The 18,631-nt window shown below is 42.1% G+C and overlaps 1 protein-coding gene across 3 annotated transcripts in view; it reads left to right on the top strand.

Moving 5' to 3' along the window:
- The first annotated feature begins 3,396 nt into the window (after positions 1-3,396).
- kcnh3 (potassium voltage-gated channel subfamily H member 3) overlaps positions 3,397-18,631 on the top strand; it is a 72,453-nt gene continuing 57,218 nt past the window's right edge. Inside the window, exon 1 of one of the 3 annotated variants that reach the window (XM_062971022.1) lies at positions 3,397-4,000. In XM_062971022.1, coding sequence (XP_062827092.1) covers positions 3,925-4,000 — 76 coding nt within the window. In that variant the 5' untranslated portion in view covers positions 3,397-3,924. The remainder of the gene's footprint in view (positions 4,001-18,631) is intronic. The other 2 variants (XM_062971021.1, XM_003223227.4) reach the window with 2 other exon arrangements.

The raw sequence follows: 18,631 nt of genomic DNA, 5'->3' as shown, positions 1-18,631 counted from the left end.
GCATAAACTTACCAGTGTTTCAATTGGGAGTGTGAGCCTGCTTTTGGTTAATGAGATATTCAAGTTAATTGTGATTGTTGTTGTTGTTGTTTGTTTATTTATTTTTACCCTGTCCTGTTTCACCCCAATGGGGATTCAAGAGTGACTTCAGCAAACATTCAATGCCACAAGTAAACAAGATCAACAAAACATACATAATAACCATTAAAATCAATTAAACATAAAATATGGGGCCCCTGGTAGCACAGTGTGTTAAAGCGCTGAGCTGCTGAACTTGCGGACCAAAATGTCTCAGGTTCAAATCCCGGGAGCAGAATGAGCGCCTGCTGTTAGCCCCAGCTCCTGCCAACCTAGCAGTTCGAAAACATACAAATGTGAGTAGATCAATAGGTACCATGCCGGCCACATGACCTTGGAGGTGTCTATGGACAATGCCAGCTCTTCAGCTTAGAAATGGAGATGAGCACCAACCCCCAGAGTCGGTCACGACTGGACTTAACGTCAGGGGAAACCTTTACCTTTTACTAAAACATACAAAACATAGCATGGCATAATATAGCACCAATCCAAAATCATAATCAGGGTTACTTCTTATGTCAGTCCATGAGAGTCTGTTGCCTTCACGTCCTTTCAGACTCAAGGCGACTCTAAAGCTTAGGGCAGGGACCAGGTAAATGACCTTGGAGGGCTGCATCTGGCCCACAGGCCTTCATTTGGGGACCCCTGGAGATGAACTGGAGATTTAATGGTGTATTAAAAGATGGACAGTAGTTCTGAGAGATGTACTGTACTAGCACACTGAAATAAATGAGGGATTTGCAACACAAGGGCGCACCTGCTCAAACTATTGTGTGTGTGTCCTCATTGGAGTATACTGAGAGTGAAAGTCCAGAGTGAAGGACCTTCTCAACTGTGCTGTGTCAACAGCAACACAATGAAATGGTTATTTTTGCAGGCATCCGTACCTTGACTTTGTTCTTGTTTTCTATGTGTATGTGAGAGGCCTTTTGAAAAACATCTCTGCTTAAATTCTTTACTCAAGCTCAGTTAATCTCCAATTACATGTTGCCTTTGAAATTTATTTCTATTATGTGTCAGGCATTTGATAGAACTCGGGCCCTTTAGTCACAATGGGCTTTTCAGACAAGTTAAATCCTTGCTTTTAGTAGAGAAAAATAATATATATTAACATTATGTGACCCCCCTCCCTTTTCCCAAGTTGCTGAAACTTCAAGGTATTCTTTAGAATGTGGGTTTCTGCTAGAGAAGGGAGATATTTGCCTTCTTCAGTCATGTCTATTGTTATGACAGTGTACAAGTTGATCAGACTTTATTTGGAAGAGAAAGGACACCATTTGGAACCTCGAAACCAGCCATTTCTGAACTCTAAATTGTTCCTGTTCACCTGCTTGATGGCATATGCAGACTAGGGGTACATATATCCTGTGGAATGCAGTTTGACATCACTTTAACTGACACAGTTCAATACTATGGAAACCTGGAGTTTGCAGTTTAGTGAGATGCCTGTGCTCTTTGGCAGAGGAGGCTGAAGACCTTGCAAAACTACAGCCCCCAGGATTTCACAGCACTGAGTCATGACAGTGGAGTCAATTCCTATTATTTCAACAGGCAAGGAAGTTCCAGCCACTGCTCATGGGGTGGGCATCTACTTGTATATATTCCAAGACCACTTTAGACAGCATTCACCATGTGTTAATCTGGAATATCAGTAGGTAATTCGATGTTGTAACATCTTAAAGACTAAGGGGGCATCTATGCTGTGGAATGAATGCAGATTGAGCCCATTTTAACTGCCTTGGCTCAATGCTATGGAATCCTGGGAGTTCTAGTTTTACAAGGTCTTTAGAGAAGTCAGCCATAGAAAAGTACTTGATGAACCAACCTAGACACAGAATATTATCTGAGGACACAGAAATGCTCGACCCCCCCTAACAACTGTCAGACTACACCAGTGGTTCCCAATCTTTTTTTGACCATGGCCCACTTGACCGGTGACCAAAAGGGTTACAAATCAGCTTTTGGTCAACTTTAGATTCGGTTTGGTTATTTGGGGTGCTGATTCAGAAAACTGCATTGGATAGAACACATCAGCTCTAGTTTCTGATACAGAACATGTGCCATCCAGTAGTCGCCATCTGCTCGCTCACAGAAAATCATATTTAATAATCTAGAGCTGATGTGGTCTATCCAATGCAATGGTCAGCTGTGTGGAAAGGAGTCGAAATAAATAAAACAAATATAAATAAATAAATAAAGAGGATCAGATTTTCATTCTCGCAGCCCACTGCTGGGCCATGGCCCACGAGTTGAGAACCATTGGACTATACAGAGAAGTCACAGAAATCCACAAGTATGTGGACCATTTCAATAGAAAGGGGGAAACCTTGAAAATGAACAAAATATGGCTCCAATGTTTTTTTTTAAAAACTGTAAAATCAGGACAGTAAATAAACAACAACACTTTCCAGGCATGAAACCATCAGCGCCAACGAACACCTCCTAACGAAAGATTCCCTCAGGCAGGTAGCAGCCAGGCTTTGAAGCCGCAAGGCCATTCAATGCTAATCAAACTGGGCAATTGCACCATTCACACTTGCCTCCAACAGGCCAGAGTTCTTTCTCCCACCCTGGACTTTCCACAGATATATAAACCCGACTTGCGTAGTTTCCAACACTCACAACCGGTGAGGATTTTTTTTCTCTCGTGTCAGGAGCAACTTGAGTCACTTCTGGCGTGAGAGAATTGACCGTCTGCAAGGATGTTGCCCAGGGGACGCCCGGATGTTTTGATGTTTTTACCATCCTTTTGGGAGGCTTCTCTCATGTCCCCGCATGGAGCTGGAGCTGATAGAGGGAGCTCATCCGCACTCTCCCCGGGTGGGATTCGAACCTGGCAGCTTTCAGGTCAGCAATCCAACCTTCAAGTCACTTAGTCCACTACGGCATCGGGGGACCTGTGAGGATGCCTGCCATAGATGTGGGCGAAACGTCAGGAAAGAATGCTTCTGGAACATGGCCATACAGTCCGGAAAACTGACAGCAATTAAATAATTCCGACCGGTAGGTTGTTAGGAATTGTGGGAGTTGTAGTCCAAAACACCTGGAGGGCCGAAGTTTGTCCATGCCTGCACTAGAGTGTAGAATGAATGCAGCTGGACACCTCTTTCAAGGATACCGTCCTGCTCCTTGGCCCCACCGTGCCTCCCTCTCTTCTGCTCAGGCAGCCAAGCGGCCCCCCCAGGATCCACCCAGCCGTCGTTCCTGCTGTTCCCCCAAACTTTCCTCTCGCTCTACAGGTGGCTTGTTCCTTTAAGGGAGAGCCGTCAGGGTGGGTTTTTAGTAGCCATGGCAACTCCTAAATTGAGGCGAAGATGCGGAGAGAGAGGCGCCTAGTCGGAGGGAAGGAGGCTGGGGCCGCTGTCCCCGAGCGCCCCCTGGAGGCCAAGGCGTGCCAGTGGCAAAGCGGAGCAACTTTGGGCTCGGAGACGGAGGGAGGAGGAGGACGCGGCTGAGGAAAGCAGCGCCTGGGACCGGCCGTCGGACTTGCGGAAAGAAGGGCGGTCGAGGATGCGGGGCTCCTGCGCGGCCGCTTCCAGATCGGGATGCTCAGGAGAGGAGGAGGCGGAGGAGGAGGAGGAAAGGCGCCCGAAGCAGCCCAGCAGCGAGGATGGGGGCTGCCCCTAAGCAAGAGCTGGACGTGGCGAAGGACTTTCTTCGTCATCCTCATCCTCTTGTCCTCCGTGGCTTCCTGGTCCCACCTTACGCCTCGACGGAGTGGACTCTCTTTGGCGACAGGCTTGCCCCCTCTGAGCCCTCGCTCTTCCCCGTCTGTGAATCTAAGGGGACTTTTCTTCCCTCCTGAGCAAACTCGGACGATGGAAGTGTGCTGGCGCCTGTCCTAAGATGCCCGTGATGAGGGGCCTCTTGGCTCCCCAAAACACCTTCCTGGATACCATCGCCACCCGCTTCGACGGCACCCGTGAGTCCTCCCCCCCCCCCCTTTGTTTGAGATGGTTGGTCCCCGCATCTGGTTGTCTACAATGTGGGAATAATCGTGCAATTTGTTGTCAAATTCTTTCATGGCCGGAATCACTTTATTGCTGTCAGTTTTGCACGCTATATGGCCATATGGAGCCCCGATGGCGAAGTGTGTTAAAGCACTGAGCTGCTGAACTTGCGGACCAAAAGGTCCCAGGTTCAAATCCCGGGAGCGGAGTGAGCGCCCATTGTTAGCTCCAGCTTCTGCCAACCTAGCAGTTCAAAAACATGCCAATGTGAGTAGATCAATAGGTACAACTCCAGTGGGAAGGTAACGGTGCTTCATGCAGTCATGCCGGCCACATGACCTTAGAGGTGTCTACAGACAACGCCGACTCTTCGGCTTAGAAATGAGCACCAACCCCCAGAGTCAGACATGACTGGACTTAAGGTTAGGGGAAACCTTTACCTTTACCTTTATGGCCATGTTCCAGAAGCATTTTCTCCTGACGTTTCACCCACATCTATGGCAGGCATCCTCAGAGGTTGTGAGGTCTGTTTGAAACTAAGCAAGTGGGTTTATATATCTGTGGAAGGTCCAGGGTGGGAGAAAGAACTCTTGTCTGTTGCAAGCAAGTGTGAATGTTGCAATTAATCACCTTGATTAGCATTGAAACGCCTTGCAGCTTCAAGCCCAGCTGATTCCTGCCTGAGGGAATCCTTTGTTGGGAGGCCAAGAACAAGCCACGAGAGTAAAGACAAAGATCCACCCAGAGGAAAAGTGTTTTTCCCATACATCAAGGGAACCACTGACCACATAGGGAAACTGATAAAGAAACACAACTTACAAACTATAGTAGAGTCTCACTTATCCAACATTCGCTTATCCAACGTTCTGGATTATCCAACATATTTTTGTAGTCAATGTTTTCAATACATCATGATATTTTGGCGCTAAATTCGTAAATACAGTAATTGCTACGTAGCATTACTGCATATTGAACTACTTTTGCTGTCAAATATGTTGTATAACATGATGTTTTGGTGCTTAATTTGTTAAATCATAACCTAATTTGATGTTTAATAGGCTTCTCCTTAATCTCTCCTTATTATCCAACATATTTGCTTATGCCCGTTTATGTTGGATAAGTGAGACTCTACTGTATCAACAGACCCACTAAGAAAATCCAACAAATGCTGTGTTAAACAAAGGACAAGAGGGATCCGCTCACCTCTGCAGGAGTTTATTGTATACCATGCAGCTGTGGACAAGTCTACACTGGGACCACCAAACACAGCGATGCCCAAACACGAACCAAGTAACATGAAAGGCTCAACAGACTAACTCAACCAGAGAAGTCAGCCGTAGAAGAGCACCTGATGAACCAACCTGGAAACAGTATATTATTTGAGAAAAATGCTGGACCACTCTAACAGCCACCATGGGAAGCCACTGAAATCCACAAGCATGTGGACAATTTCAACAGAAAGGAGGAAACCATGAAAAAGAACAAAATTTGGCTATCAGTATTTTAAAAAACCTAAAAACCAGGACAGTAAATAACAAACAACACTCAGAAAACAGGAGAATTCCAGGCAGGAAACAATCAGGGCCAGCTAACACCTCCCAACAAAGGATTTCCCCAGGCAGGAAGCAGTCAGACCTTGAAGCTGAAAGGTTATTCAATGCTAATCAATGTGGCCAATTGTAACATTCACACTTGCCTCAAACAGACAAGAGTTCTTTCTCCCACCCTGGACATTATTCCACAGATATATAAACTCCCCCTTGCCTAGTTTCCAACAGACCCCACAACCTCTGAGGATGCCTGCCATAGATATGGGCGAAATGTCAGGGAAGAATGCTTCTGGAACATGGCCATAGAGCCCAGAAAACTCACAGCAACCCAGAGATTCCAGCCATGAAATCCTTCAACAACACATTGAACATGTGGAATCATCTGTCGTATAACTCTCTTTCCATACACACCTGAGTTGCACGAGGTTCTTGGGCAATCTTCACGTTTATTCAACGGAAATCCTTAATCTTAGGGCATAGGTGGAGATTGTGTGATGTTCCTGAACATATTGGACTCCCATGCCCAGCAGGCTCAGGTGAATGGGAATTTAAGTCCAACAACATCTGGGGATTTGCATGTTTCTTATCCCAGATGTTGAGTGTCCACGCTGTATAGAGCAAGATGTTTACTTTGTGAGCATCTCATCATAAAGGTTTACTCTGTGTCTATCATGAGGAGAATGACATTCCTCAGGGAAATTCACTAACTACACGATGTAACAAAATGAAAAACGTTCTGTTTCTGGTTTGAAAGTGTTATTTCACTTATCCAACATAAACGGGCCGGCAGAACTTTGGAAAAGCGAATATGTTGGATAATAAGGAGAGATTAAGGAGAAGCCTATTAAACATCAAATTAGGTTATGATTTTACAAATTAAGCACCAAAACATCATGTTATACAACAAATTTGACAGAAAAAGTCGTTCAATATGCAGGTGCTACATAGTAATTACTGTATTTACAAATTTAGCACCAAAATATCACGATGTATTGAAAACATTGACTACAAAAACGCGTGGGATAATCCAGAATGTTGGATAAGTGAATATGTTGGATAATAAGGAAAGATTAAGGAGAAGCCTATTAAACATCAAATTAGGTTATGATTTTACAAATTAAGCACGAAAACATCATGTTATACAACAAATTTGACAGAAAAAGTAGTTCAATATGCAATAATGCTATGTAGTAATTACTGTATTTACAAATTTAGCACCAAAATATCACAATGTATTGAAAACATTGACTACAAAACGTGTTGGATAATCCAGAACATAGGATAAGCGAATGTTGAATAAGTGAGACTCTACTGTAGTTGTTATACTTCAGAAACTTTGTTTTTGTGGCTGCCACAAACTATGTTGAATTGGTTGAGACTCTATGAGATATTCATTGAAAAACTATAGCAAAATGTGCTGTAGGATGTCCCGTAAAAACAAAGTTTTGGCAGTTTAATAAACCTTTTCCATGTTTTTAGGAGAACCAATTAGGATATGGCATTTATAACCCAGGAACAAAAATTGTGTTACATAGTGTTATAATTACCACTACTATCTCACAATCTTTGTAGGTAAGGAGAGCTATACCTGCCTGATGAAAATATCTTTTGTGATCAGATACGAGAAAGGGTGTTTCTAAAGCCAGTGAGAGGCTCCTTGAATTTTGTATATAGAACTTCTTAGAACTGCACACTGAAATAACTTAAACCCCCTCCCTTTCTCTTTCCTGTTCTACCAATACATCTTTGTTGCATGTGTATGCAACAGATAAGAGTTTGCAAATGTGTGTTTTCAAGGACAATAAGTTGGATCATAGCTACCTGCTGAGCCTACATTTCATAGTCCCGCTTTTGTGGCTCTTGTGATATGTCAGATGGATCTCGGATATCTTGAGTGTACTTCAAATGTCTAAGTGTGACAAAGGGGTGTCTATGAGTCTAAGCCATTTCTCCTTCTGAACTGTAATTACAATGTGTGAAATGGGTAACTGTGTTTGATAATGTTTAATGTTTTATTAAGGGAGGGTCAATTTTGATGTTTTATACTGTTTTTTATCGAGGGCATTGAATTGTTGTCAACACTGTGAACCACCCTGAGTCCCCTTTGGGGTTGAGAAGGGTGGTATATAAATACCGCGAATAAATAAATACACATAATAAAAGTGAAAAATGTGTATGTGTGTATGTGGAGGAGGTTTCCACTTAAACAGAGAGCCTCCGGCCTCCACAAACAGCTATAGTTCCCACTGAGCAGGGGACACCAATGGCCCTCCCTTCACTGACATGCAGGTTATAGTAAGCACCATGAACAAGGAGCCCAAACCCTGCCAGTGTCCTCCACAAACACCATCCTGCCCCCCACCCAAGTGAAGGCTTTCATGTGGGGACTATTTCATCCTAGATATTCTGTTTCTCCTCCAGAATGGAGATCCCAGGGTTCCTTAATTTGCATGACCCACTCACTGCCTCTACCTTAACCCTTTCCTACCCTTTCCTATGGCATACAGTTAACATAGGAATTGATCAGCAACTGAACAAGAAGTTTGGGGAGAATTCACCATGATTTACAAGAGTTGTACTTGACCTACATCCAAAGAGCACTGTTCACCCAACCAACAATGAATCTGGACCAAACTTGCCACGGATAATAGGACTTGCAATACTTTCACTTATACTGTGACCCCTACCGACAATGGACTGGAGCCATTCCCACATACTGCAGGGGTTAGTGGGAATGGACCTTGATTTTGGGAGTTATAGTTCACCTGCATCCAGAAAGTACTGAACACAGCTGATGTCACATCTGGACCAAACTTTGCACACAGACCTGGTTTGGGAATGATTGACCTTGGATCTGGAGTTGTAGTTCACCCTTGTACAGAGTGGAACATGAACTCTGGTTGTCATTGGACTCACAAACCCTTAATATAAGAGTTCTGCTTTCCATGAATGTATGTGTGTTTGTAACACATTTATATATATAAAAGAGTGATGGCATCAGGGCAGCGGACAAAACAACAAAACTACAGGCCCCCCAACCTCGATATTTGACAACACAACCCATCATTCACGGCTCTAGGTTGATACAGCAAAAAGAAAAGAAAAATAAAGTCCTAATTACAGGGAGAGGAATAATAGTTTTTATCCAATTGCTGCCAGTTTGAAGGCTAAGTTCCGCCCACTTGGTCTCCTAGCAACCTCCTCAGCCCAGGGGACAGGCACAGTTAGGCCTCACTTAGGCCTCTTCCACAGATTATCAGATTTCAACTGGATTATATGGCAGTGTAGACTCAAGGCCCTTCCACACAGCTATATAACCCATTTAGAATATTATATTATCTGCTTTGAACTGGATTATCTTGACTCCACACTGCCATATAAGCAACTTCAGTGTGCATACTAAACATAAAGAACCCATACAACAGACATTCAATACCACCACTACCTCAACAATTTCTCACCAACACCACCAGACAACACCACAGCAACGCGTGGCCGGGCACAGCTAGTTAATTATATTTTGGTTTAGAGATATGTATTTTGAAGCATTTAGTATATTTTGAATTTCTATAATCCTTGTCTGTAAATTGAATGTTCTATGACTATAGCATATATAGGAAATACTGTCTTATAGTTTATATTATTAGATTACATTTTTGGTTATAGTGACCTCTTGCAACTGCGAAAACTGGCAGGGTCTGGGGGTGATTGCCCTGGGAATCTGGGAATTGTAGTTCACCCTTATCCAGACAGTATTGAACCCAACCAACAATGGATCTGGACCAAACTTCCGTGATATTACCTAACATCCCAAAACAAACAATACCTTCTTCTAATAACCTGAGGACCGTTGGGTCCCCAAGCTAGTAAATAAATAATAAATGAACTACCTTGTGAAGCAAGTGCCTCAAAGGATGAAGAAAGAGTAATTATACAGGGTGTTTGAAAAAGAACTCCCTATTCACCATTTAAATTAAATGGTGAATAGGGAGTTCTTTTTCAAACACCCTTTATCTTGGCCCAAAGATCACCCAGTGGCCTTCACTGTTGTATGAAGGATTTGAAGCTGAGCCATTCTAGTCTTTAGTCCAACTTGTCAGTCACAGAATCACATGAGTCCTCAAAAGGGTTTTCCCAGACAATTGTGAAGTAATTATGTTCAACGTCAAAGGACAAGGATAGAATGGATGTGAGCTTGTGAGGGAATGGCAGCATTTGAAAGAGATGAGATTCAGTGCTCAAAGTACAAGGAGGTTGAGGGTGCGGTTGTCTTTTTTAACAAACCCTTTTACCACTGCCTTACTTGGATGCTGTTTGCAAAAAGCTATGCAAAGACCCTGGCTTTGTCAAAACTGGGAATCTCTAGATTTTAGTGAGGTTTCTCCTAGTCTCCCACTTCTCATAATTTGAGCATCTATGAGATGATTTATCCTTCCACAAGGAATCCCAGGATGAAGGGCTTAGTCATGTCACCACTTTTGAGAGACCCCTTTTCACCACCCTATAGCTGGGTTGGGTTTCAAAACTCTGTTTTGAAGCTTGAATCAGGATAGGATGACAGACCTTTTGAATATACTCAGCACTCAGCATTCGTCATGCCTCATGCCTACAAACATTCAAAGGTTGATTCAGGCAACCTGGTACTTTCCAAAGGATTTAGAGTACAACTACATTAATTGAGTTTACAGGAATTATAGTCCAAAACCTATCCTAGAAGGTGCTCACACAGCATTTCATAAGTCATTCTTCATAAATGCTTTGGACTTCTGTAATTACTTACTTGTGTCCATGCAGTCCAAATCTTTTAGAAGGCACTAGGCTAGGAAAGGCATAAAGAATAACATCCCAAACAGGGCATTCACATTCCTTTCTCACCGTTGGCTATGTTAGATTGGGCTGATGAGAGTTGTCATCCAAATCATTGGGAAAGCATAAAGATAACGTGTCATTTGTCCTGTTTTGTCTTTCAAGAACAGCCTTAAAACACTGTGGTAAGTAAATGAAAACTGCTTTACTTCAGCAAAACATAAAGTACAGCACACTCAGTAGAATAATGCAAAAGGAGGCAAGGAAGTCTTAGGGTAAACACAGTTCTTAGTCTCTGTTAAATTCCCAATCAAATAACAGTCTTACTTCATACAAAAAACAGCAATAAAACCTTAGGAGCAGTTTCCCAGATGCAAACTTGAAGCAGGCACAAGGGGAGCGAAGAGTCAGTTTGTTACCAGCAAGAGCTGGCTGCACCTGCTTCTGCTTTATAGCCCTGAGTCCCCTCCCAGCTGCTAGGGCAGTTCCTAATTACTCAGCTGCATTTCTGGCAGCTATTCTAGCTGAATGACATCTCTGCCCTGTTTGCTTTCGCCTCTCCTGAAATGTGGGTACTTGCAAAATCTCCTCCTCAGATTCCAACTCACCCTCAGATTCATGAACACTTTCCTGCTCCCCCTCCTCTTCTGAAGAAAAGGAATCCCTAACACATTTAGAATATGTCCTTCTCATGTTAGCAGGACTGATGGGAGTGGCAGTCCAAATAATTTGGAAGGTACCAGACTGAGAGAAAGCATAAAGAACAACATCTTTAGGAATCAGTAGTATTCCAGATGAAGTTGAACTCCAATTCCCACCAGCTTTTCCAGCATGTGCTATTGTGAAAGATAACAAATACAGTCATTAATATTATGTAATATGCACAGACGACTCCAGTCAATAACAGCCTTGCTTTTTGTAAAGGAATCCGATAGCTTTTATTCAAACCTGGTTGGTAGAAGGTGGGATAAGATGGCGTGTGACACTTTCCCCACCATACGCTCCTCTTCCAGTTTGTTTTCTAGCTCATGTGCTCCCCACATAGATACTTCTCGTTCCCCCTGTAGAAGTAAGATTCCATTCTTTGCATTGATCAAAAGGCAGAAGGATTAGAGAGGGAAATTCAGGAAACAACAATTCCTTTGCAGTCCTTCTGACTTCAGTACAGCACCGATGGGTGGGGTTTTATTGCTTGCTTGCTTGCTTTCTCTTGGAGGTGGCAAGTTCAGTAGGGAATTTCTTCAAACTCACAAAATGAATAATTTTTTTTGCAGAGGAAAGGTGCAAAGTTAAGGAACAGTATTCCCCTGATCATTTGGTGGAGTCTGTGATAAGTTCTCACCATTATCTTTATTTCTACAGGGAATTCACATTTGGCTCTTGAGAGAAGCATCCTTTTTGAGGGCTGGTTATTGTTTGTTTGTGATGGTAGACACTAGGAAGTCTCCTCAGTGTTTGGAGGCAGGAATGAGCAAACAGTAGAACCAACAAGACTTATAATAATAATAATAATAATAATAATAATAACAACAACAACAACAACAACAACAACAACAACTGTCGCCATCCCAGGTGACAGTCGCATTGACGAAAAACAACAGGAAAAACTCAGCCGCTATCAGGACCTCAAGATTGAACTTCAAAGACTATGGCAGAAACCAGTGCAGGTGGTCCCGGTGGTGATCGGCACATTGAGTGCCGTGCCAAAAGATCTCAGCCGGTATTTGGAAACAATAGAGATTGACAAAATCACGATCTGCCAACTGCAAAAGGCCACCCTACTGTGATCTGCACGCATCATCCGAAAATACATCACACAGTCCTAGATACTTGGGAAGTGTTCGACTTGTGATTTTGTGATACGAAATCCAGCATATCTATTTTGTTTTCTGTGTCATAACAACAACAACAACTTTATTTTTATATGCCGCCTCCATCTCCCCAAGGGGGCTCGGAGCGGCTCACACGGGGCCAAGGCCAGCAAATCGCATATCCCTGAATTACTTGTTGTTATTGTTTATTTCTTCAGTCACTTCCAACTCTTCGTGACCTCATGGATCAGCCCACTCCAGAGCTCCATGTTGGCCATCGCCACCCCCCCGCTCCTTCAAAGTCAAGCCAGTCATTTCAAGGATACCATCCATCCACCTACCTTGCCCTTGGTCAGCCCCTCATCCTTTTTCCTTCCATTTTCCCCAGCATCATTCTCCAGACTTTCCTTCTTCTCATTATGTGTAATTGTATTGCTGTAATTGTATTGCTGCAATGAAGAAAATTGGAGGAACTTGGGTATCTGTTTGGAAATTCAGTGCAATTCTGGTAATCATCATAATTTTCTAAACTCAGCCTTCTTTAGTTGTAAATTAATTTCATTTTTAGTCAGGCTGTAGTTGGTATATCTTGGGGTTCTGATAAATAGCAATAGCAATATAGATCCCACAAACCTAAAGTTTGCCCGCCTATGTTAAAGGGTAATGAGAGATTCACACTCCTCTCAACATTTTTCAAATTCATCAGTGAGGAAATATGCCTTGTAGGGATCTATACATTTCTGTGGTTTACCTGTATTTCTGCAAAGTCTACCAGAGTTCATCATAATGCAGCTGATAGCACCATACCACATAGCCAGATAATCTGAATAGTGTTTTCACAACTTACAAATGCATGGATCTCAGCTGCTCAGAATTTTGTTATATTAAGTAGGGATTGCATCGAACTACCAGAATGAAGTGTATTCTTTTATTCAGAGTATGATTCATGGTCTTTTGAGTTATACTGATTATTCAGAAATACTGTAGCTGAGGGAGAATTCTGTGTAACTAGTCAGATCTCTTAGCACAATGAATTTGATCAGGCCCAAATATTAGAAGTATGTGTGCTAGCGACTTCTCCCATTCTTTGGGGAGGCATGTTTCTCTTTTCACTGTATTATATCTTTCTATCCATTTTTTAAGATACAAAACACTAGCTGAAGTCTATAGATAGTGTTCCTAATGACTTTTAGTTGGGAGGATGGTCACTTTGTGGTTACTATATTTTGGAAAATACTTCCGTAAGCAACGAGGATAAAAAAATAATCAAGTAAAGTCTGCAAACACTTTAAAAATTAAGCTTCCTCATGTGTTTTGTGGAGCCTGGGCAGTAGAACATCATAGGAATATAGAAACCAGCGTCACTAAAAAGCATGCATATCTTTTTAAAAAGCTGACACTTCATTATGTCAGCTTCCAGGCTGATGCACATATGGACTGGCCTCCTACTCTCCTTCCCAAGAAAGCATTGCTCATATTGGTGTCAAGGTTGTTGGTGATGGGGGAAGTAGGGATGCTTACCCCCTACCCAGTTTTACTATAATAATTGTAGGTACACAGCCAGTCAGCAAGAATTTGAGAGTGGTCTCTGAGAATCCAGCTGCCAGTTGAGAAGTTTCTGCTCTTTTATGGATGAGAGTTCTCTTGGGCCAGCAGGCAGCTCAAATGAATGCAGCTTGTTTTGCTGCAATGTTTTACAAGATTTGGTTGTCATAATTATACAGTGAAACTATAAACCCAGTTGGATGTAAGTGTACAGAAATAAAATTGTAGTTCAAGTTCATAGTTAAACACACACGACAGCGACCAGGCTGTGAGTTAAATCCATATGATAGGAGTCAACGTGTGGTGGAGACTTCTTCTCTGGAAATTTTAAGCAGAGGCTGGATGACCATCTGTTAAGGATGCTTTGATTGTGTGTTCCTGCATGGTGGAATGGGGTTGGACTGCATGGCTTTTGGGGTTTCTTCCAACTCTATGAATTTATGTGGAGTGTGCCATACATGGAAGGTACCCCAGTGCTGTTATATGCATGTTCTCCCCCTCTGTTGTGGTATCTTTTCATATATTTAAACATGGCTCCAAGCTAAATATTCCCAGCTCCCTAAGCTATTCTTCATAAAGCATGGCTTCCAGGAGTTGTGTGTATCAAAGGACCTGTGACAACCATAGTGCAGTACTTCACTTTCTTGGTGTATTAGCTGTAAACTGAAATGAAGGAGCGGGACTGTGGAATTGATTATATCAGCAGTACAGTTTATTACTGAGCTGCTGAACTTGCAGACCAAAAGGTCGCAGGTTCGAATCCGGGGAGCGGAGTGAGCGCCCGCTGTTAGCTCCAGCTTCTGCCAACCTAGCAGTTTGAAAACATGCAAATGTGAGTAGATTAATAGGTACCGCTTTGGCAGGAAGGTAACGGTGCTCCATGCAGTCATGCCGGCCACATTACCTTGGAGATGTCTATGGACAACGTTGGCTCTTCGGCTTAGAAATGGAGATGAGCACCAACCCCCAGAGTCGGAGCTGACTGGACTTAACATCAGAGGAAACCTTTACCTTTACAGTTTATTAAGGGGTGCAATGTAGTACCTGGCCTGCAGGAAATCAGAGGTAAAACTGAGAGTATCAGGTGAAGGTGGAAAGGCATATTACGGCCACCATGTCTGCTCACTAGGAAACAGGGAAGCAAACTTTGTAACTGTTTCTCAAAGGCCAAGTCTACATATTGTAAGAGACCCAGTGCCCAGTATACTAGATCTAAGATTACAGTCAGAACTCTTCTTTATTGGCATTTTTTTCATATCCCAAATGTACCGTTTCAAAAGTGTATCAGTGCAGTTGCAATTCAACTGAACACAGCAGGGGCTTTGGAAAGTGAAGGAACCAGAGGAACTATTGAAAGTTCCTCAAGTGCAAATGCAAAGTACAAGTAAATCAGCAGCTCGGGTAGGAGAACTAGGGAACTGCTGAAATCATAGAGATGCATATGTTAGACTACTGTTTCGTAAACTGAGGGTCCCAACCCCAAATGGGGTCCCCTGAGCTCAATATTGGGGTCCTGAAAAATTTGACAACAGTATAAGGTTTCTGAATGCCACCTATTTACACAAATCTCTTAGCAACAACTTGCAGTGTTTACAGTGGCTTCTGCAAAAAATGCTTCAGCTGTACTCCGCAAAAAAGAAAAGCAGCCTGTGTAGCAAGCCTTGCAAATGCTGGTTTATTATCAGTAAATGTTTGATTTTTATACCTATTTTATATACCTGGGATCATGTCAAAATTTATCAGGACAAAAAATGTCATGAGTGGAATTAGTTTGAGATGCCCTGTGTTAGACTATAACAGAAAGGTCCATCCTTCCCATCCCAGTTCCTTTTTCTAGTGTCTTTCTCTCGTTTTCATTCTCTCTCTTTCCATCCATAAGCCTCAGGGCAAGCCCTGTCTCATATATATATGAGAATGAGCGAGCCATTCTGGGTGCCAATACTTGTCAAAAAAAGTGAGATGGACCTTAAATTAAATAACTGCAACTTATATAATCCATTATTTATATAACCTGGATTTATGATCCCAGCAGGAACCTCAAGGCGTAAAAAAACTGTTAAACAGTCATAAACTAAAATATAACATTCTAAATAGGAAATAAACCAATTAAAATTCTAGCAAAAGGGACAAAACAGGGCCATGTTTTTCTGCAACAAAACCCTTTTGTAATAATCACATGCAGCTTCATCACTTTTAACAGTCACGTATTATGCACAAATCCAAACAATGTGGCATGTTCTAATGTATTCATGAAGTGATGTAAGAAGATGCAAAGGTTGGATTTCTACCTCCTGATTAGATTTGCCATGCTTTTATTTCTTCCTGGTCTTGGTGAGGCACAGCACATCTATAGTAAAAATAAAGGTATTTTCCTGACATTAAGTCTAGTCATGTTCGACTCTGGGGGGGTTGGTGCTCATCTCTAGGCAGGCCCTGAGGGGAATATGCTTTCTAAGTCAAAGAGCTGGCATTGTCCATAGACTCCTCCAAGGTCATTTGGTCAGCATGACTGCATGGTGCACTGTTACCTTCCTGCCAGAGCAGTACCTATTGATCTACCCACATTTGCATGTTTTCAAACTGCTAGGTTGGCAGAAGCTGGGGCTTACAGTGGGAGCTCATCACGTTCTCCAGATTCAAACCACTGACCTTTCTTTTGGTCAGCAAGTTTAGCAGCTCAGAGGTTTAACCTACTGTGCCACCAGGGGCTCCCAGCGCATTCATGGCTTGTAATTTTTCATCTAGTAAATGAAGACAGTGTAATCAGAAACCAAACCTTTTCTGTCAACATCATCTGCATAGTTAGTTCTTCATCTGCACTATCTTCATGTCCTTGTATGGCCCGTTATCTTTCACTAGAAGTCTTGGTGGGAATCCCACCGATGCCTCTACAATCTTCACTTTCCTACCCAGGATTTCAAAATTCAAGGCAACCTTTGCAAAAGTATTATAGTATTTGCAATTGTGCAAGTTACAAATAAGATAGGTTCTGTAGGTTTGTTCTTAATCTATATATATAAAAGAGTGATGGCATCACGGCAATTCACAAAACAACAAAACTACAGGCCCCCCAACCTCAAAATTTGACAACACAACCCATCATCCACGCCTCAAGGTTGATACAACAAAAAGAAAAGAAAAATAAAGTCCTAATTAGAGGGAGAGCAATAATTTTTTTATCCAATTGCTGCCAGTTTAGAGGGCTAATCTCTGCCCACTTGGTTGCCTAGCAACCAAGGCACAGCCAGGTTTCAGTTAGGGGACAGGCAGAGTTAGGCCTCACTTAGACTTCTTCCACAGATTATCTAATTTGCACTGGATTATATGGCAGTGTAGATTCAAGGTCCTTCCACACAGCTATATAACCCATTTATAATCTTATATTATCTGCTTTGCACTGGATTATCTTGACTCCGCACTACCATATAATCCACTTCAGTGTGCATTTTATACAGCTGTGAAGAAGGGGCCTCAGATAATCCAGTTCTGAGCAGATAATATAAGATTAGAAATATACAGTAGAGTCTCACTTATCCAACGTAAACAGGCCGGCAGGATAAGTGAATATGTTGGATAATAAGAAGGGATTCAGGAAAAGCCAATTAAACATCAAATTAGGTAATCGTTATACAAATTAAGCACCAAAACATCATATTATACAACAAATTTGACAGAAAAAGTAGTTCCATGCGCAGTAATGCTATGTAGTATTTACAGTAGAGTCTCACTTATCCAAGACTCGCTTATCCAATGTTCTGGATTATCCAACGCATTTTTGTAGTCAATGCTTTCAATATATTGTGATATTTTGGTGCTAAATTCATAAATACGGTAATTACTACATAGCATTACTGCATATTGAACTACTTTTTCTGACAAATTTGTTGTCTAACATGATGTTTTGGTGCTTAATTTGTAAAATCATAACTTAATTTGATGTTTAATAGGGTTATCCTTAATTCCTCATTATCCAACATATTCGCTTATCCAACGTTCTACCGGCCCGTTTATATTGGATAAGTGAGACTCTACTGTACTGTATTTACAAATTTACCACTAAAATATCACAATGAATTTAAAACACTGACTACAAAAACATTGATTATGAAAAGGCAGACTGCGTTGGATAATCCAGAACATTGTATAAGCGAATGTTGGATAAGTGAGATTCTTCTTTAATATGAAATAATTTCTGGGATAGAATAATGCAGAACAATATAATCTCTAAAACCAGGACAGTAAATAAACAGGGGAATTCCACACAGGAAACAATCAGGGCCAGCTAACACCTCCCAACAAAGTATTCCCATCATCAAAGTCTGGCAAATCCTGTTTTCTCAGGGCCACAGACAGTAGAAGCACATAAAATATCGCAAACAACATCACTGTGAAAACAAGGGTATTCCAGACAGGAAACAATCAGGGCCAGCTAACACCTCCCAACAAAGTATTCCCATCATCAAAGTCTGGAAAATCCTCTGTTTTCTCAGGGCCACAGACAGTAGAAGCACATAAAATATCGCAAACAACACCACTCTGAAAACAAGGGAATTCCAGACAGGAAACAATCAGGGCCAGCTAACACCTCCCAACAAAAAATTCACTCAGGGAGGAAACAGCCAGGCTTTAAAGCTGCAAGGCCATTACATCCTAATCATTTTTCCTAATTGCAGCATTCATACTTGCCTCCAACAAACAAAAAAAACCAATCAGAAATATTGTATATTCACAACCTTTAGGAAATAATATCCCCTGATGGCGCAGCATGTTAAAGCGCTGAGCTGCTGAACTTCTGGACCGAAAGGCCACAGGTTTGAATTGGGGGAGCGGAGAGAGCCCCCACTGTTAGCTCCAGCTTCTGCCAACCCAGAAGTTCGAAAACATGCAAATG

Source organism: Anolis carolinensis, chromosome 2 (assembly GCF_035594765.1).
Source record: "Anolis carolinensis isolate JA03-04 chromosome 2, rAnoCar3.1.pri, whole genome shotgun sequence".
In the NCBI taxonomy this organism is placed as follows: Eukaryota; Metazoa; Chordata; class Lepidosauria; order Squamata; family Dactyloidae; genus Anolis; species Anolis carolinensis.
This window is presented reverse-complemented; position numbering and strand designations above follow the sequence as displayed.